The 15,995-nt window shown below is 51.7% G+C and overlaps 1 protein-coding gene across 3 annotated transcripts; it reads left to right on the forward strand.

Annotated features, from left to right (window-relative positions):
- Positions 1-3,823: 3,823 nt before the first annotated feature.
- On the forward strand, positions 3,824-14,369 carry LRATD2 (LRAT domain containing 2). 3 transcript variants are annotated; one of them, XM_048507276.1, is made up of 2 exons: positions 3,824-4,182; positions 11,203-14,369. In XM_048507276.1, the coding sequence occupies exon 2, from the start codon at positions 11,208-11,210 to the stop codon at positions 12,090-12,092; it is 885 nt and encodes a 294-aa protein (XP_048363233.1). In that variant the 5' UTR covers positions 3,824-4,182; positions 11,203-11,207; the 3' UTR covers positions 12,093-14,369. The 3 variants fall into 3 exon arrangements, with proteins under 3 accessions (XP_048363233.1, XP_048363232.1, XP_048363234.1); XM_048507275.1 differs by having other exon boundaries at positions 3,825-4,182; positions 11,206-14,369; XM_048507277.1 differs by lacking the exon at positions 3,824-4,182 and adding an exon at positions 4,244-4,314 and having other exon boundaries at positions 11,206-14,369.
- The last annotated feature ends 1,626 nt before the right edge of the window (positions 14,370-15,995 follow it).

A 15,995-nucleotide genomic window follows, 5' to 3' on the forward strand; every position in this document is an offset into this window, starting at 1 on the left:
TCTCAGAACTCTCTCAGCCCCACCTACCTCACAAGGCGTCTGTTGTGGGGGGAGGAAGGGAAAGAAGTTTGTAAGCTGCCTTGAGTCTCCTTACAGGAGAGCAAAGCAGGGTATAAATCTAAACTCCTCTTCTTCAGGTAGTTTTACGGAACTTTTATATGAAGATTAATGACCCAATCCCACCTGGTAGAATTATCAATGCACAGGTGTGCATGCACATACATTCTCAGGAGAGAGGCTAAGGTGGCTAGTTTCCTCTGTGAATGGGGACTTTGGGTTCTGAAGTGCCCTTCTTTATTTTCCTCATTTGTAATCTCCCTTTCTCACTGACACTCGAGGCAGATAACAACAGAAAACAATACAGTAAAGAGCAGCGTGACATCACAGCAAAAAAATATTAGCGGACGATACACCAAAAATAAAGTTGATGCAGACAATAAAGGAGGGTTACGAAACTGGAGAACCCTGTAATGAAAAAGAGGCATAATCTACCCAATTAATTACAACTCTCTTCACTGTGCAATGTAATGTATTATGAATTTATTTCTCATGGTCCATTAGCACTTCTTTTGTGCTCTTTCAGATATGTATTAGGTGTCCCAGCCACCAATTTGAGAACTTTTTCAGACTGAGGTACCAGCTGGCTGACCGGCCGGCAGAAATTTAACAAGCAAAGCTTCTTTCACTGTAACTCCATGCCCATAAAAGCTAAATCTTGTGAATTTCCACAAGCCAGGCCAAAAATGCAGCCAGAATAAAGTGCCTGCTGTCTCGTTGTCGGCAGGCAGTCTTGTTGGTATGAGGCAGAAGAGCAAGATCAGAGTCCGGTAGGATGCGAAAGACCAACCAGATTTCCAAGGCATCAGCTTTGGAGAGTCAAGATTTCACCCTGGAAATCTTCCTGGTCTTCAACATGGTCCACTCTTGCTCTTTGACCAAATATGGTCTTCCATATTTTAAGTTTAAGGTACATTCTCAGGACTTCTTCAAGGTTATCAGCTTGCCCCCTGGGCCCACACTACCGCTGGCCAGGTCTAAGCCAAGTTGCTACGGAAACTGCCAGTATCCTCTCTCAGCCTGGACTACCTCACAGGGTGGCTGTTAGGATAAGGGGGAAGAGAGAGCTGTGGTATGCTGCTTTTGGCTCCACGCAGGGAAGAAAGGTGAGGTTTGCATGAATAAATTAAAGAAGCCATTGCGGCAACGTCTTAGCTGCCTGAACTCAAGAGAGGTTGTCACTGACAGTTGGAAGAAAGTCGAGGCCCTGTGGCAAATCATCCCCCTCCTCTTTACTAGTCCACAGAACCAGTCCCAGACAGCACCATCTCCTGGTTGACAGCGAACAGCTTGACTGTGGAAAAGAATCTCCATTTTAAAATGGCTGGTATTTACTCCAAGGGCTGTCTCGTCCCATACCATCCATGCTATTCCCCTTAAGATCTAATGGCCAGCTTTTGGTGCCCCTGCCTTCAGAGGTGAGGCCGGGTGGTGGCTAGAGAGGAGGCATTTCTGGCACTCGCAGCTGGCCTCTGGAATGCCACGCCCTCAGACTCACCTGGAATGCCACACCCTCACTCACCTAGCAACTACTTTATGACTTCTTCGTAGGCACCTGGCCGTAACCTCTCTCTTTACATGGGCAGTCGATATGAAGAAGAAGAAGAAGAGTTTGGATTTATATCCCCCCTTTCTCTCCTGCAGGAGACTCAAAGGGGCTTACAATCCCCTTGCCCTTCCCCCCTCACAACAAACACCCCATATGTCCCAAATCGACCTCTGCGTTCTGCAGAGGCCAACTTACTGGAGATCCCTGGCCCCTCCATGACGCGGCTGGCCTCCACTCGGGCCAGGGCCTTCACGGCTCTGGCCCCAGCCTGGTGGAACACTCTACCACCAGCTGTCCACCCTGGCGGGACCTTTGGAGAGTTCCGGGCAGGGCCTGTGGGTGACTGAATTTTTTCCACCGGGCCTTGGGAGACCCAGCCTCATGAGGGCCCTCCCCTTTACCATATAGGGACCTTTAACATCCTTGGGACCCATTGTGCTTTCTGGGTGGGTTGTATGCATCACTGTCAAGAGATACTGTGCCGTTTTAGAAAATGCTTATTTTAATGGCAAGATTGTATGTTTTTATATATGGTAGTTTACATTGTTCACCGCCCCTTGATATTCTTCGGGGATAGGGCGGAGCAATTTGAAATTAAAAAAACAGAAATCAACAGGTTTCTTAAGATGCCAATAAAGAAGTCAGGAAGGCTGAGACGGAGCTCCGAGAAAGCTGTCATTGACTAGCCCTTAAACGGGTTCACCCAGTTGCCGTGGTGGGTGGGGAGTGTACAGGCTAATCTGAATTCCCCAGATAAGCCTCCACAGCTCAGGTGGCAGAGCTGGGAATCAAACCCGGTTCCTCCAGATTAGATACACGAGCTCTTAACCTCCTACGCCACTGCTGCCACAAGGCTTCCCATAGGCTGTGCAGATTTTTTTTTAAAAAAATGTTCCTTTGGCAGTAGCTACCACAGGCCCATAGCCAGAAAATTGTCGTTTGGGGAGTACAAATGAGTACAGCGGTGGTCAGTCCAAGTTATTTTCTTCACCATTTATTTATTTGTGCGTTACTATTTATTTACTAATTTTGCACTTGAAACCCAAGGTGCACACATGGTATAAAGCAACGTCATTTCACAGCACGAGGGATCTAATAAGCAATGCAATAAACCTAGGATTACAAAAGAAAGGGCAAAAAAGTTTCAGACATTTCTGTCATCCCCCAGGTTTAAACTCAGGAGTCCCTATTTTTTTCAGCCTGTGGCATCCTTGGGAATTCTGGCCCTCCACGGCGGGCACAGCAAGATTAAAAATGACTATCTAGCCAAAATGAGAAACACGCGCAAAGGAGAACAAGCAAGCCACCAAATACAGCTTGCTGCCACAGATTACATTGTTAACTCTACTACCAATGGAAGATTCCTGGGTAGGATGTGTATGGCCGCCACGGCCAAAGCAATTAAAATCTGCACAGCCAATCAAACCTGAGTAAGAGCCCCACCTTCTAAAAACAGTGTGTGTGTGGGGGGGGGGATGTCGGTGGCACCACGTTGGCGAGCACAATTTTAGCACCACCTTGAGCGACACAACTGTGCGGCCATGAAACTTTTCACTGCATGCAAATCAAGCTGTGGTGACAAGAACCGGTCCGAAACTTCCGTCCCGGATCCCAGGTTGCCAAATGACCCCAAAGACCCAGCCAGGGCTGCTCTGGTGCCTTTACTAGAACCGCAGCCGCGCGAAGCTCCCCACGCCACGCAGACCGAGCCGCCGGTTCGAAACTTCCGTCCCTGACCGAGGGTTGTCAACGGATCGGAAAAATCGAGCCACGTTTGCTCTTGCGCCCTCACCATCTCCGCCAAGAGACCTGTGTGGGCGTGAAGCTTTTCCTATCACGCAGGCGGCGCTGCTGTTAGGAGCGCACGTCCCGTCCCCTACAGCTCCCCCCCCAAAAAACCGAGCCGGGTTTGCTGCTGTGCCTTGAACAGCAGCGTGGGGGGTGGGGGGTGGGAGCTCGACCGGTAGAGGGAGGTTTCCAAGGGGTGGAGCGACGTCCAGCGGCTCCCCCAGCCAACGGAACCTCCGTTCAGGCACAGGCGCCGAGCGCAGAAGAAGTTGAGTGTCGGCACCCACGGGCGCCCTGTTGCGCACCTTGCACCGGGCCGGAGTTGCTCCCCGGTGCAGGCTCCTCCTCCTCCTCCTCCTCCTCGCCGCCGTCCTCCCGCCCCCAACCCCAAGCTCCCCCCACCGGTTGCGAGCGGCGCTGCGCCCTGCCTGGTGCGCGCCGGCGAGGAAGCCGCCGAGTCTGGGGCGCCGCCGGGCTCCATGTGGGCGAGCAGCGCCGGCGGAAGGCACAGCCCCGACGGCGGAGAAGCCGCGACCGCGCCGGCGGGGGACCCCCGCACCTCCCACCCTCCCGGCGCGCTTGTTGCTCCGGCCGGCTGGAGAGGGGGAGGCGGACGCGCCACGCGGAGCCATGAGCCGCCCGCCGCCGGGCTGAGCAGGACCCGAGCGGCACCCCGGGGGCTCTCCCCGCGCTCTCTCCTCGCCGGGGGGTCCACCGGCTGTCTCCGAGCCCCGAGGGCGCCCCTTCCCCCCGAGCAACCCCGCCGCCGCCACCGCCGCCGCCGCTTGGTAAGTTTCCAGCGCCGCCAGCCGCTCAGGTGCGAGAGGAGGAGCGGGGGCAGGTATGGGATCAGGTGACGGCACCCGAGCGCACCTGGGCTGATCCGGGGCTTGTTTGTTTCCGAGCAGGCGGCTGGCGAGGTGAGTGAGCGAGGTCTCCGGGCGGCTGCTCTTCTCTCCGCACCCCCCCTTTTCCCCGCTTTATTGCCCCCCCCGCCAAAAAAACTTTGATCCCAGGTGACCCAGCCAGGAATGCGGAAAAGAGCTGACAGACCAGGTGGCCAGGTGGGCATAGCCAAGGAGCGGGCGCTGTTGGGGAAGGGGGGGAGGGGGGGAAGGGTGGGGGTGGGGGGCTGGCACGGGCCTGGGGGAAACCTGCGGCTTTAAAACCTTCCCCCCTCCCCTTCCCCCCTTTAGTGTAGGATAAAGAAACTTAACTTAGACAGGGAGAAAGGGCAGAGGTACCTGTGCCATCTGTATAGAAGGTTTCTAAATGCGGCCATTTTTCTAAAAGAGGGAGGCTAACCAGAGTATCCCAAAAGTAGGAGCAAGCTTCCAGGTTCCACAGAGCTCTCCCATGGGATTGAAAGTTCCATATTCAAAAAGAGGGATATCCCTTCCTCCCCAAGGAAGAGTTTTCGGGAACTTCCGAGTTTGCTTATTGTTTCTTGAGAGGGAGGCAAGGTTTGAGAGAGAGACCTGGGTTTGAATCCCTCCCCGCCATGGAAGGAGGCTGCTGGGTGACCTCAATCTCACCAGCCTCACAGGGTGGTTGTGAGCATAAAATGGAAGGTAGAAGAACTATGTAGGCTGCTTAGGGAGAAGGGGAGGAGGTAAGTGAAATCAATAAATATAGTTTTTTTGGCTGGTGCTTCTGTTACCGTGAGAAGTGGAGTTATTTTAAGGATTCCCTTCCTCTATAGGATTCTTCCCCTTTTAAAAAATAAATGAGGAGTAGAGTGTTGTTCTCCGGCCTGCTTATTGATAAGTGCTTCAGTCGAGGAAGATTAACTATTGCCGGTATCCTGAGCACATTTCCTTAGCTCACTAGTTCAATGGGACTTACTCCCTGGTAAGACTGCATAGTAACAGATCCCACCTTGAGTAGCCTGCCTTCTCAGCCACAAGTTCCCATCTGCATTATAAGGATACTACAGGCCTACCTCACAGGGTTGTTGTGTAGAGATAACTGGAGCTTAATTATGTGAACCCGTTAAAAATGTGATATAAATGTTACAGGCTTGTATTGTCGAAGGCTTTCACCGCCGGAACCACTAGGGTGTTGTGGGTTTTCCGGGTTATATGGCCACGGTAACACGGCCATACAACCCGGAAAACCCACAACACCCTATTGTTACAGATGTGCTTGCTCTTCTTGTGTACTAGGTGGAGAAATGGAATGAGAGATCAAGCGTGCTGTTGTTGGGGACGGAATAGATGATCCGCAGATGCCCTCTTGTTTTTCAGAGTTTGCTTTATGCAGAGACAGTGGAAAGGGATTGTTTACATTCCCTGGTTTCTTGGTTCCTTGTGGTGGCGTTGGCATTTTCACAGGATGTAATAAGTAAAATAAGGGAACCATTTTAACCTCATGGGGACTGAATTAAAAATAGATGCTCCTGTAAGGACTAATTTTCTTCATTTCTGAAGTACCACCTGGCTCTTGTTTTATTTTGCTGCCTCAGACTAACGCTGCTAGTGGCGTTTATCACGTGTCTCTGTTTAGTGGGGGATATGCTGAAATAGGTACAGGTAGGATATAGCCTTAAACTTACCCTGGTTGCATGGGAGAGCCAATCACCTGTAGCCTCCAGCCAGTCGGGTGTGAACCAAACACCTCTTGGCGTTTCTGAGCATTTTTAGGAAACATGGGCTACATCTGCTGGATTCACACACCTGTCTGTTGCTTGTGACCCTTTGCAGAGCCAGCCTGCCACATGGGGCTGCTCAGAGGAGCCCTAGTGAATGAAATGTTTGTGATTCCTCCTGGGGGTGGGGGAGAGACCTCTGTGGCATGAGGAATCCAGCCTGCTGTGTAGCCTTTTCTGACCCAGCTGGTGCTTTCTATAGTGCCACGTTTTCTGGGGTTTGCGAGCCAACGGGCTTGGCAGGGTTGCGCGGGCATCGGCTTGCATTTTTCTCCTCGCCATTAGCACCTGTGCTGGAAACGGTGACTGCGAGCGCCTTGGGGCAGGGATCCGGTTCTTGCTCGGTTGTGCTCCACAGGTGCCGGTGCCGCGTAAAAGCGAGCAGCCCGCTCCTGCAGTCCTGCTGCCGAAAGAGAGAAAAGGGACCTTTCTGCCGATTTTTTTGAGGGGGAAGCAAATCCTGCAGGATTTTCCCCACTGCCGCCTCCAGTTGCAAAATGGTTCTTCTGAAGGCTGTGCCCTGTTGCCACCTTCTTCTCGTTCCTAGCCTGCCAGTCCTCCTCCTGCCGTGCCCCCTCCGACGCCTCCTCTTTGCATTGAAGGTTCATGCAGGTAGGAAAGGCCCTTGCCTGACGTTAACCCCTTCTGAACTGGTGCCGGCTTGAAGCTGCCTGAAACAGACAGTGGAATACTCCTCGTCCCGCCCACCTGCCTGTCAAACTGATGTGAATCTTTGCAGTGATTCCTCTTGTGAACCTTTGGCAGGGTGCGCCCCCTCTCTCTGTTCCCCTGCTTTATGCACGGAGGAGTCTGTTTCCCCCCCCCCCCCCCCCCCCCCGCACTGTTCCCATTATTCCTGCTTCCTCCCCCCTTCTCCTTTTCATTTTGGGGATTGTTCAGTCTCTTACTGAGATCAGCGTGTTCTTCAGAAACGGTGCCCGTAGGCTGTGTTGACAGTGTCTAGGTGGGATCTACCTGTCATTGCACAATGCGTCCAAAGGAAATCCAGGGGAGGGGAGGGGAGAGGAGCAATTGTGCCGTGGCCAGTGATTTGCAGCTCTCTCCTTTTAGACTTCCACGCGCTGCAGCTCAGGAGGAGAGTTTGTAGTTTTACGTGGGCATGTTTCCTAGCTTCGTCTCGGGAATGTCCAGTTAAAAGATTGCGAGAAGTATAACTGGCAAAAGACCATGTTTTGAGAGTTGGTTTCGAAATGTTCCAGTTTCTTGGCTTAGCGTGACACAGATCTTTGTATCCTAGAAGAAGAATAGTTTGGATTTATATACACACACACCCCTTTCTCCCCCGTAAGGTGGCTTACAAGCTCCTTTCCCTTCCTCTCCCCACAACAGACACAGTGTGAGGTAGGGAATGGTGTAGCTAGGGACAATGGAGCGTGGGGCGGACTCCCAGTTTTCCACCCCCACCATGGGCCTCCATGCCACTGCACCCTCCCCCATTCCCCCCCACTTACCTTGGCCGGTGGCGGGGAGAAAAAAAGTGGAGGCCTTCTCTGGCTCGCCTCGGCCCACCCGCCAGGCAGCAGCCGAGCCGGCCGAGACCTGCCCAGGCGGCACCTGGCTCTGCTCCACGCTATGCCTGGCAGAAGTGAGGGGGGCGATTTTCTGCCCCACTCCCACGTGACTCAGCAGGGGCCGCCTGGTACAGTTGTCCCCAGATGTCCCCGTTATAGCTATGCCTATGGAGATAGGTGGGGCTGAGAGAGCTCCACAGAACTGTGACTAGCCCCAGGTCACCCATCAGGAATGTAGGAGTGCGGAAACACATCTGGTTCACCAGATAAGCCTCTTCCGTTCAGGTGGAGGACTGGGAAATCAAACCCAGTTCTCCAGATTCAAATCCCCCTGCTCTTAACCACTACACCACGCCGGCTGTCCTAAAGTTGCATGTAGGGGTAGTTGCCAACTGGAAGTATGTACAGGGTGGTGTGCCTCTTCAGTCACTAGAGGGGTCTGCAACCTGCAGCTCTCCAGATGTTCATGGACTTCAAATCCCATCAGCCCCTGCCAATTGGCCATGCTGCGCTAGACAGAGCTGCAAACTAGGAAGGGGATTCGACAGTTTCATGATGGACAAGGCCATTACTGGCTTCCAGCAAGGAATACCAAAGGGGTTCCCTGCCCACAGAGACAGTAAAGCTCTCAATATCATCACTGGGGGGGGGGGGTAATGGCAGAGGAAATCTTGGCCTCTGTGCCCTTCTTGACAGCCTTGAAAGACAGCTGGAGAGCCTCAGAGTGGAGGATGGTGGACCAGGTGGACATCACCAGTGCCTTGCTCAAATCTTACCTTGACCATGAACGACGTTTGCAGCGAACTTAAGCAAACTGCAGTCTCATAATAATATAACAGCCCTGCTAGATTAGACCAGTGGTCCATCTAATCCAGCATTCACTTTCACACAGTGGCCAACCAGCTGCCCCGGAGGAGGAGGAGGAGGAGGAAGGAGTAGTAGTAGTAGTAGTAGTAGTAGTAGTAGTAGTAGTAGTAGTAGTAGTAGTAGTTTGGATTTATATCCCCCCTTTCTCTCCTGCAGGAGACTCAAAGGGGCTTACAATCTCCTTGCCCTTCCCCCCTCACAACAAACACCCTGTGAGGTGGATTGGGAAGCTGAGAGAGGAGCTCCGAAGCTGTGACTAGCCCAAGGTCACCCAGCTGGCGTGTGTGGGAGTGCACAGGCTAATCTGAATTCCCCAGATAAGCCTCCACAGCTCAGGCGGCAGAGCTGGGAATCAAACCCGGTTCCTCCGAATTAGATACACGAGCTCTTAACCTCCTACGCCACCGCTGCTCTCAACAGATGGGGTGCGGGAAACAGAAAGCTCCTGTCGTCTCCATCATTGGTAGACTCCTGATACACCAATAGCCATGTAATGTGAGAGCCAGTGTTTCAGAGTGCTGGACTGTTATCTCAGCGGCCAGGGTTCAAATCCTACTCATGCCATGGTAACCTAACCTACCTTGCAGAGTTGTAGTGAGAGTAAAATAGAGGAGAGGAGAATATGGGTCCCCATTTGGGGAAAAAGGTTTGTATATTGGGGGGGGGGAGAGAAGGGGAATAAATGAATTATAGATATTTTCTTTGTGTGTCCAGTTCTGGTTTGCAGAAACTAACTGCTGGATTTGTCAGGGTTCACACTGAGGTTGTACACACTTTGTGTTACTTAATTCATGCAACGTGGTGTATTGGGCAGATCTTGGGCACTCCTGGTACGTGTGGCTGTAACGTTTGAAAAAGGCTCCAGTTACTTCGGTTTCTTATGTGCTTCATGTTTCATATATGAGGCAGAAACTGCCAAGTGTTTCAGTACAAAGATACACGAATCAAGCTCAGGCTGCATCAATCTATTTGTCTGTCAAGCTCAGCCTTGTTTATTCTGACTGACAACGGCTCTGCAGGGTCTCTGGCAGGGGCCTTTCACATCTACCTGCTAACTGATTCTTTTAACTGGAGATGCCGGGGATGGAACCCGCGACCTTCTGCCTGCAAAGCAGATGTTCAGCCACTGAGCCATGACCCTTGTTAGCCAAGCGGCATGTTCTGGCTAGAGCATCCTTGAGAAAGAGGCCTAGGTATAGTGGTGCAAGTTTTAAAAACTTCGAAACTGCAGGATGATCCTTGTAGAAGAGGAGTTGGGTTTTATACCCTGCCTTTCTCAGTCTTTCAGAAGTTTCGAAAGGATTTACTATCACCTTCCATTCCCTCCCAACAACAGACAACTTGTGAGGTGGGCGGGGTTGAGAAAGTTTGGAGAGAACTGTGATTGGCCCAAGACCACCCAGCAGGCTCCATGCGGAGTGGGGAAACAAATCTGGTTTTCCAGATTAGAGTCCGTGCTCTTAACCACTACACCACACTGGTCCTCTAGAATTCTCCATGTTCCCCTTCATGTTAAGAACATAAAAAAGACCTTGCTGGATCAGACCAGAGTCCATCTAGTCCAGCACTCTGCTACTCACAGTGGCCCACCAAGGTGCCTTTGGGAGCTCACATGCAGGATGTGAAAGCAATGGCCTTCTGCGGCTGTTGCTCCAGAGCACCTGGACTGTTAAGGCATTTGCAATCTCAGATCAAAGAGGATCAAGATTGGTAGCCATAAATCGACTTCTCCTCCATAAATCTGTCCAAGCCCCTTTTAAAGCTATCCAGGTTAGTGGCCATCACCACCTCCTGTGGCAGCATGTTCCAAACACCAATCACACGTTGCGTGAAGAAGTGTTTCCTTTTATTAGTCCTAATTCTTCCCCCCAGCATTTTCAATGTTCTTTGCACCCATACTATTTGAGTGACCATGACTCAGAGGTGGAGTGTCTATTTAGCATGCAGAAGGTCCTAGGTTCAGTCCCTGGCGTCTCCAAGGTAAAGGATCATGTAGCAGGTGATATGAAGAACCTCTGCCTAAGACTTGCTGTGTGATGCGGCAGCCAAGAAAGCCAGTGTGATTCTGGGCTGCATCAATAGGAGTACCGTGTCTAGATTCGAGGAACATAATAGTACCATTCTATTCTGCATTGGTTAGACCTTACCTGGAATACTGTGTCCAGTTCTGGGCACTGCAGTTTTAGAAGGATATTGACAAGCTGGAACGGGTCCAGAGGTGGGCAACCAAAATGGTAAAAGGTCTGGAATCCATGGCCTATGAAGAGAGGCTTAGAGAGCTAGGTATGTTTAGTCTGGAGAGGAGAAGGTTAAGGGGTAACATGATAGGCATGTTTAAATATCTGAAGGGATGCCCTGTTGAAAAGGGCTGTTCTTTCTGCTCCAGAGATAGGATAAGGAGTAATGGGTTCAAAGTACAGGAAAAGAGATTCCACCTAAACATTAGGGAGAACTTCCTGACTGTCAGGGCTGTTCGACAGTGGAATGTGCAGCCTCGGATGGTGGTAGGATCTTCTTTTGGAAGTTTATAAACAGAGGCTGGGTGGGCACCTGTCAGGAGTACTTTGATTGTGTATCCCTGCATTCTTTCCAAAAGGGGGCTGGACTCGATGGCCTTTGTGGTCTCTTCCAACTCTATGATTCTATACTGCCAGTCCACGTAGACCACATTGAACTTGATGGGCTGGTGGTCTAATTAATTATCAGGTAGCTTCAAATGCTCAACTTCACGTCCACTAATGCCTGCTTTGCTTTTGCTTCAGCAGGCATGGGGAACCAAATGGAGAAACTGACCCACCTAAACTACAAGGAAGTTCCTACAGCCGACCCGACGGGCATGGACAGAGATGAGGGCCCAAGGATTGGAGTCTCCTACATCTTTTCCAACGACGACGATGAGCTGGAGCCTCAGCAGGACTCGAGAGTTCCGGGTCTAAGCCGGGAGCACCCTGCGTCCGTGCCCTACGACCCGCGGCTGCATGAAGTGGAATGCTCGGTGTATTATCGGGACGAGTGCGTCTATCAGAAAAGCTTTTCTGGGGATGATACGCAACCGGCAGAGGTGGATGGGAGCGGAGCGGGGCCCCTAGCCACCTACACCCCAGAGAACCTTTTGAACAAGTGCAAACCCGGTGACCTGGTGGAGTTTGTGTGTCAGGCCCAGTACCCTCATTGGGTGGTGTACATCGGCGATTTCCAAGTGGTGCATCTGCACAGGATGGAAGTCGTGAACGGCTTCCTGACGGATGCCAGCCAGGGCAGGCGGGGGCGCATCGCCAACCAGCTGTACCGTTACAAGCCGCTCAGCCCGGCCGCGGTGGTGCAGAACGCTTTGGACCAGGTAGGGTGCAAAGACCAGGATCTCAGCTGGAGGAACTCGGAATGTTTTGCCGCCTGGTGCCGCTACGGCAAGCGCGAGTTCAAAATCGGCGGGGAGCTCCGCATCGGCAAGCAGCCCTACCGGCTGCAGATCCGGCTGGGCGACAAGCGAAGCCACACGCTGGAGTTCCAGAGCCTGGAGGATCTCATTATGGAGAAGAGGAGGAACGACCAAATCGGCCGGGCGGCCGTGATCCAAGAGCTCTCCAGCCACCTGCAGCCGGCCGAGGAGGAAGACCGTCCCGATCCGGGCGCCCAGACTGCTGCCGAGTAGCGGCCCAAGCGCAAGCGGGCTGCTCGGCCTGGGTGACACGGATTAAAACTGAAGGCTGCGAAATTGAGCTGTTATAAGCCCTTTGGGCTGCCTCAGTGCAGCTTGGCTCCAATCACATGTGAAGGGATGGGGGGGGGGAGGCAGGAAAGCTGATTAAGTGTCAGCGCTTAACCCCTGCAATGCTGGACGGAGCCGGCAACTTTCCACGCCGAAGGTTAAAACTCAGGGAGATCTCCCCTCCGCTGCCTGTTAGGCCGAAGCCTATTCCCCAAATCTCTTCCGCGTGCCAGGGTGTCGCAACCTGGCCCAGCATCAAGCCAGCAAATGGCTCTGGAGGGCCTGATGAAATCGCAAAGCTGGGAAATTGCTGCTTTCCTTCCCCGTTCCTGGCTTGCATTGGTATTTCTGGAATCTTGTGTCCTGAGGGTTTACTGGCTGTGATCTCGGTGGCCACCTTTCCAGCCGTCCTGGGATTTAATGGCTGAGGCGCTGTTCACCCTGCGCTACTGTGACCGGCTGGCTGGCTTTTGTTTTTTAATTTTAAACCAGCTGTGAGGCGTTACGGGAAGGGTCATGCAATTTCTTTGTGGGGTTGCTTTGAAAGTAAGGTGGCGTGCTGTTTCTTGGTTTCTGATAAAGGGGCACCTTTATCAGACACCTCGATGGGGAGGTGACCGTTGGATGCACTTCTCTGCATTTTCTCATTCAGTGGAGCTGGGCACGGGCGGGGTGGACAGACCATCCTTCCTTTGGGTGGCACTGAAGGGACTTGGGTAACTTCTGTTGGTTAGTAGGTCAGGCCACGCTCAAAACTTCAACATGCATTGTAGGCGCAGCCTATAAATACATTTAAACCGGCCTTCGTGGGAGGGTGTGTAAGTCTGCATAACCTGGTTGTTAGAATTCGTTTGCTTCAGGTCCAGATACCCTTTGGGCACAGCTCTTAGACTGCAGGTGGGAATGTCGTGTTCAGCCAGTTTTGTTTGCCTCCGGTTTTTCCAAGAACCTGGTTTTTAGGGATTCTTGGCCTTTAAGTGGAAACGCAACCTGAAGACGGCAGACTGCAGGTCTGTCGTGGCTAAGCGTTTTGCGCGTCAGGCTGGTGGCGAATTTGGGCGAGGCTCGGTGGCCCCTCCCGTTGCCTGCTCCCAGGGAAGGCGCTTCTTCCCAAAAGCGTAATTCTTTCTTCTTTTTTTCCTTTGCACCTTAGTCAGCATTGCAAAATTGTTGGCGTTCTCTCCTTTCGTACAGAGGCTTGAAAGAGGAATTGGGTTGCCTTCGCGTGAAGCTTTTGTGTGTTTTCAAGATCGGAAAAGTCTCTGTACCCACTTCAAGTAAATCACCTCTTGAAGTGTCGGCCTCAAGGTTCATCTTATTTTCTTTCCTATTCCGTTCTTGGGGGGGCGGGGGGGGGTTTCCTTTATTTTTTTTTCCCCCTGGTGGGCCATTAACCACTGGGCAAAGAAAGAAAGTGGGAACAAGTTAGTTCCTTTTGGTGATCGGTTTTTGAAGGCCTTCAAGTGCTTTTCACCAAGTAAACATAGTTATGGAGGAAATACAACACCTCCTTCATTGTGTCTGTTCAGACACTGCTTCTGCGTGATACACCGGCACTGTTAAGTCCTGTTCCTGGGTAAACCCTTTTGTTCCACCGGGACTTACGCAGTAGCCGTTCTTGGTGGATCGTTCTCTAGCTGAACGCCGCGTTCTGTTTTCAAGCCCCTGGAGAATCAAGACATCAGACTTCATCTCTCTCTCTCTCTCGCTCTCTGTGTTCTTCACCTGTGCAGGCTGTTAACAACTTTCCCACCCTCCGCTCAATAAGCAAGAAAGCTGATTTTCTCAGATGAGCCTCAGGTTTGATTTAAGGAGCGGAATTAGTATTTGGAAAGCAAAGGCGTTCAGTCTAATTAAGCGGCGTATTTTTAAGAAGTTGCCTGATTTTGGGGCCCACCTTGCGTTGCCTGCTGTTGTTTATTTCTGGTGCTGGGAGCTAAAATCTGGGTGTGTTTTTTTTCGCCGCCACACAAGATTAGGAGGAATTATATCGGTCACAAGCGCCAAGTTTGCACGATTGAACGCCTGACTGCAGGCTTTGAAACGTGTCCTCCGGAAGGTGTCTATTGAAAGGCAGAGGTTAGATCTACTCCGGCGCGAGTGCGTTGAGGATCAGAAGCAACTTGGAAGGCAGACATGCTTCAGATTGCATTTTGTTGTTGTGTGTCTTAGGCAGACATTGCAAAACAGTGGTCCTAGTATCACTTCCATAGGTGTCAAACTCGCGGCCCTCCAGATGTTATGGACTACAGTTCCCATCATCCCCTGCCAGCATCACGCTGGCAGGGGATGATGGGAACTGTAGTCCATAACATCTGGAGGGCCGCGAGTTTGACACCTGTGACTTAGACCCATTCCCGTGGGGTAGAGACCCACAAGCCAGACCCACAAACCACAGAAGCTCAAACCAGACAGCCTCGAGTTGGTTTCGTCTGTCTCTCTAATCCTCAAGATTCTTCATTCCTGATTTTTTTTTTCCAAACCACGTTGATGGGGTTACACAATCTTCTTTGGGTTTGCGGCACAGGGGCCAGCTTTTGCATTCAGTGGGGCTCAATGGGAGAGCTTCTCTGGGTCTGCATCATTTCAGGCTGTGTGTGGCGGGTGATAGGGGTGTGCCCCGAATCAGGAAAAAACTCAAAAATACCTCATCGGTATTTTTCGGGGTGTTTCTTCCCGAAAAAATAAGGCAGCAATGTGAAAGGGAACTGAACCGCGGATCTCCGATTCATTCCAGATTTTTTTTCAGCGTGATTTGGGTTGCTGCTTGGGCCCGCCGCCGTTTTGGTTAAGAAGATTGGGGGGGATCCCCCTGTCCAGTGCCCTGTCTTCCCCTCTTGTCTCCCCAATTCCTGCCTCACTTGTTTGCCAGCTGGCAAGGTCAGGTCCAGGCTCCCCATGGGTCTCAGAGATGGTGGGCGGCCCAGAGCTTCCTGGAAGCCGACAAGACCTTATTTTTATTTTTCTCCTGGGGTTCTGCCTTCCCCCTCTCCTGCTGAATAAGACCCTACCTCCAATGGATAAGATGTCATGGAACACGGCCATACGCCCCGGAAACCCCACAACACTCCAGCCCCTCCTTGCTTGCCTTGTTCAGAGGGAAAGTGTGGGTGGTTTGTCACTGGACGCTGGAGTACAGAGTGGGCTGAGCAAGCAGCCATCTGTGCTGGCCCTGCGATGCCAACTTGTAGATCGTGGAGAAGTCTGACTTGGGCTGTTTGACCAGTGGTAGTTTTCCATGACATCTTATCCATTGGAGGTAGGGGCTTATTCAGCAGGAGAGGGGGAAGGCAGCATCCCAGGAGAAAAAGAAAAATAAGGCCTTGTCGGCTTATAGTAAATTTTTACCATAGCGTTCTTGGCAATTCCTAGAGCTACTGGGAAGTGACAGTGGATAGTTCTAGGAATCATCAGAAGATCTATGGCAGGGGTCTTCAAACTATGGCCCTCCAGATGTTCAGGAACTATAGTTCCCATCAGCCCTGCTACTTGGCCATGCTGGCAGAGGCTGATGGGAATTGTAGTTCCTGAACATCTGGAGGGCCATAGTTTGAAGACCTCTGATCTATGGTAAAACTGGAAGTTCTTACCATTGAGTTTCTGGCAATTCCTAAAGCTACCCTTGTCACTTCTGGGTAGCTCTAGGGATTCCCAGGAACTCTGTGGTAAGAACTTCCTGTAAGAAGACAAAGCCATATTTTTCTCCTGCCAACGGACAATGGGAAAGATTCCCTTCTCCCACTGGAGCCTTGGCAATCCTTATTGGAGGGCACCTGAACATGTGCTTTCCCCTGTTCCTGGGTAGTGATACTAGGAACCAACAAACGTGCCGTGACTTTTATAGTA

The sequence above is a fragment of the Sphaerodactylus townsendi genome, linkage group LG09 (genome assembly GCF_021028975.2).
Source record: "Sphaerodactylus townsendi isolate TG3544 linkage group LG09, MPM_Stown_v2.3, whole genome shotgun sequence".
NCBI classification, from domain to species: domain Eukaryota; kingdom Metazoa; phylum Chordata; class Lepidosauria; order Squamata; family Sphaerodactylidae; genus Sphaerodactylus; species Sphaerodactylus townsendi.

Bases quoted from the DNA above. Each gene is read 5' to 3' on its own strand.
- LRATD2 (XM_048507276.1), top strand. From the start codon at position 11,208: ATGGGGAACCAAATGGAGAAACTGACCCACCTAAACTACAAGGAAGTT.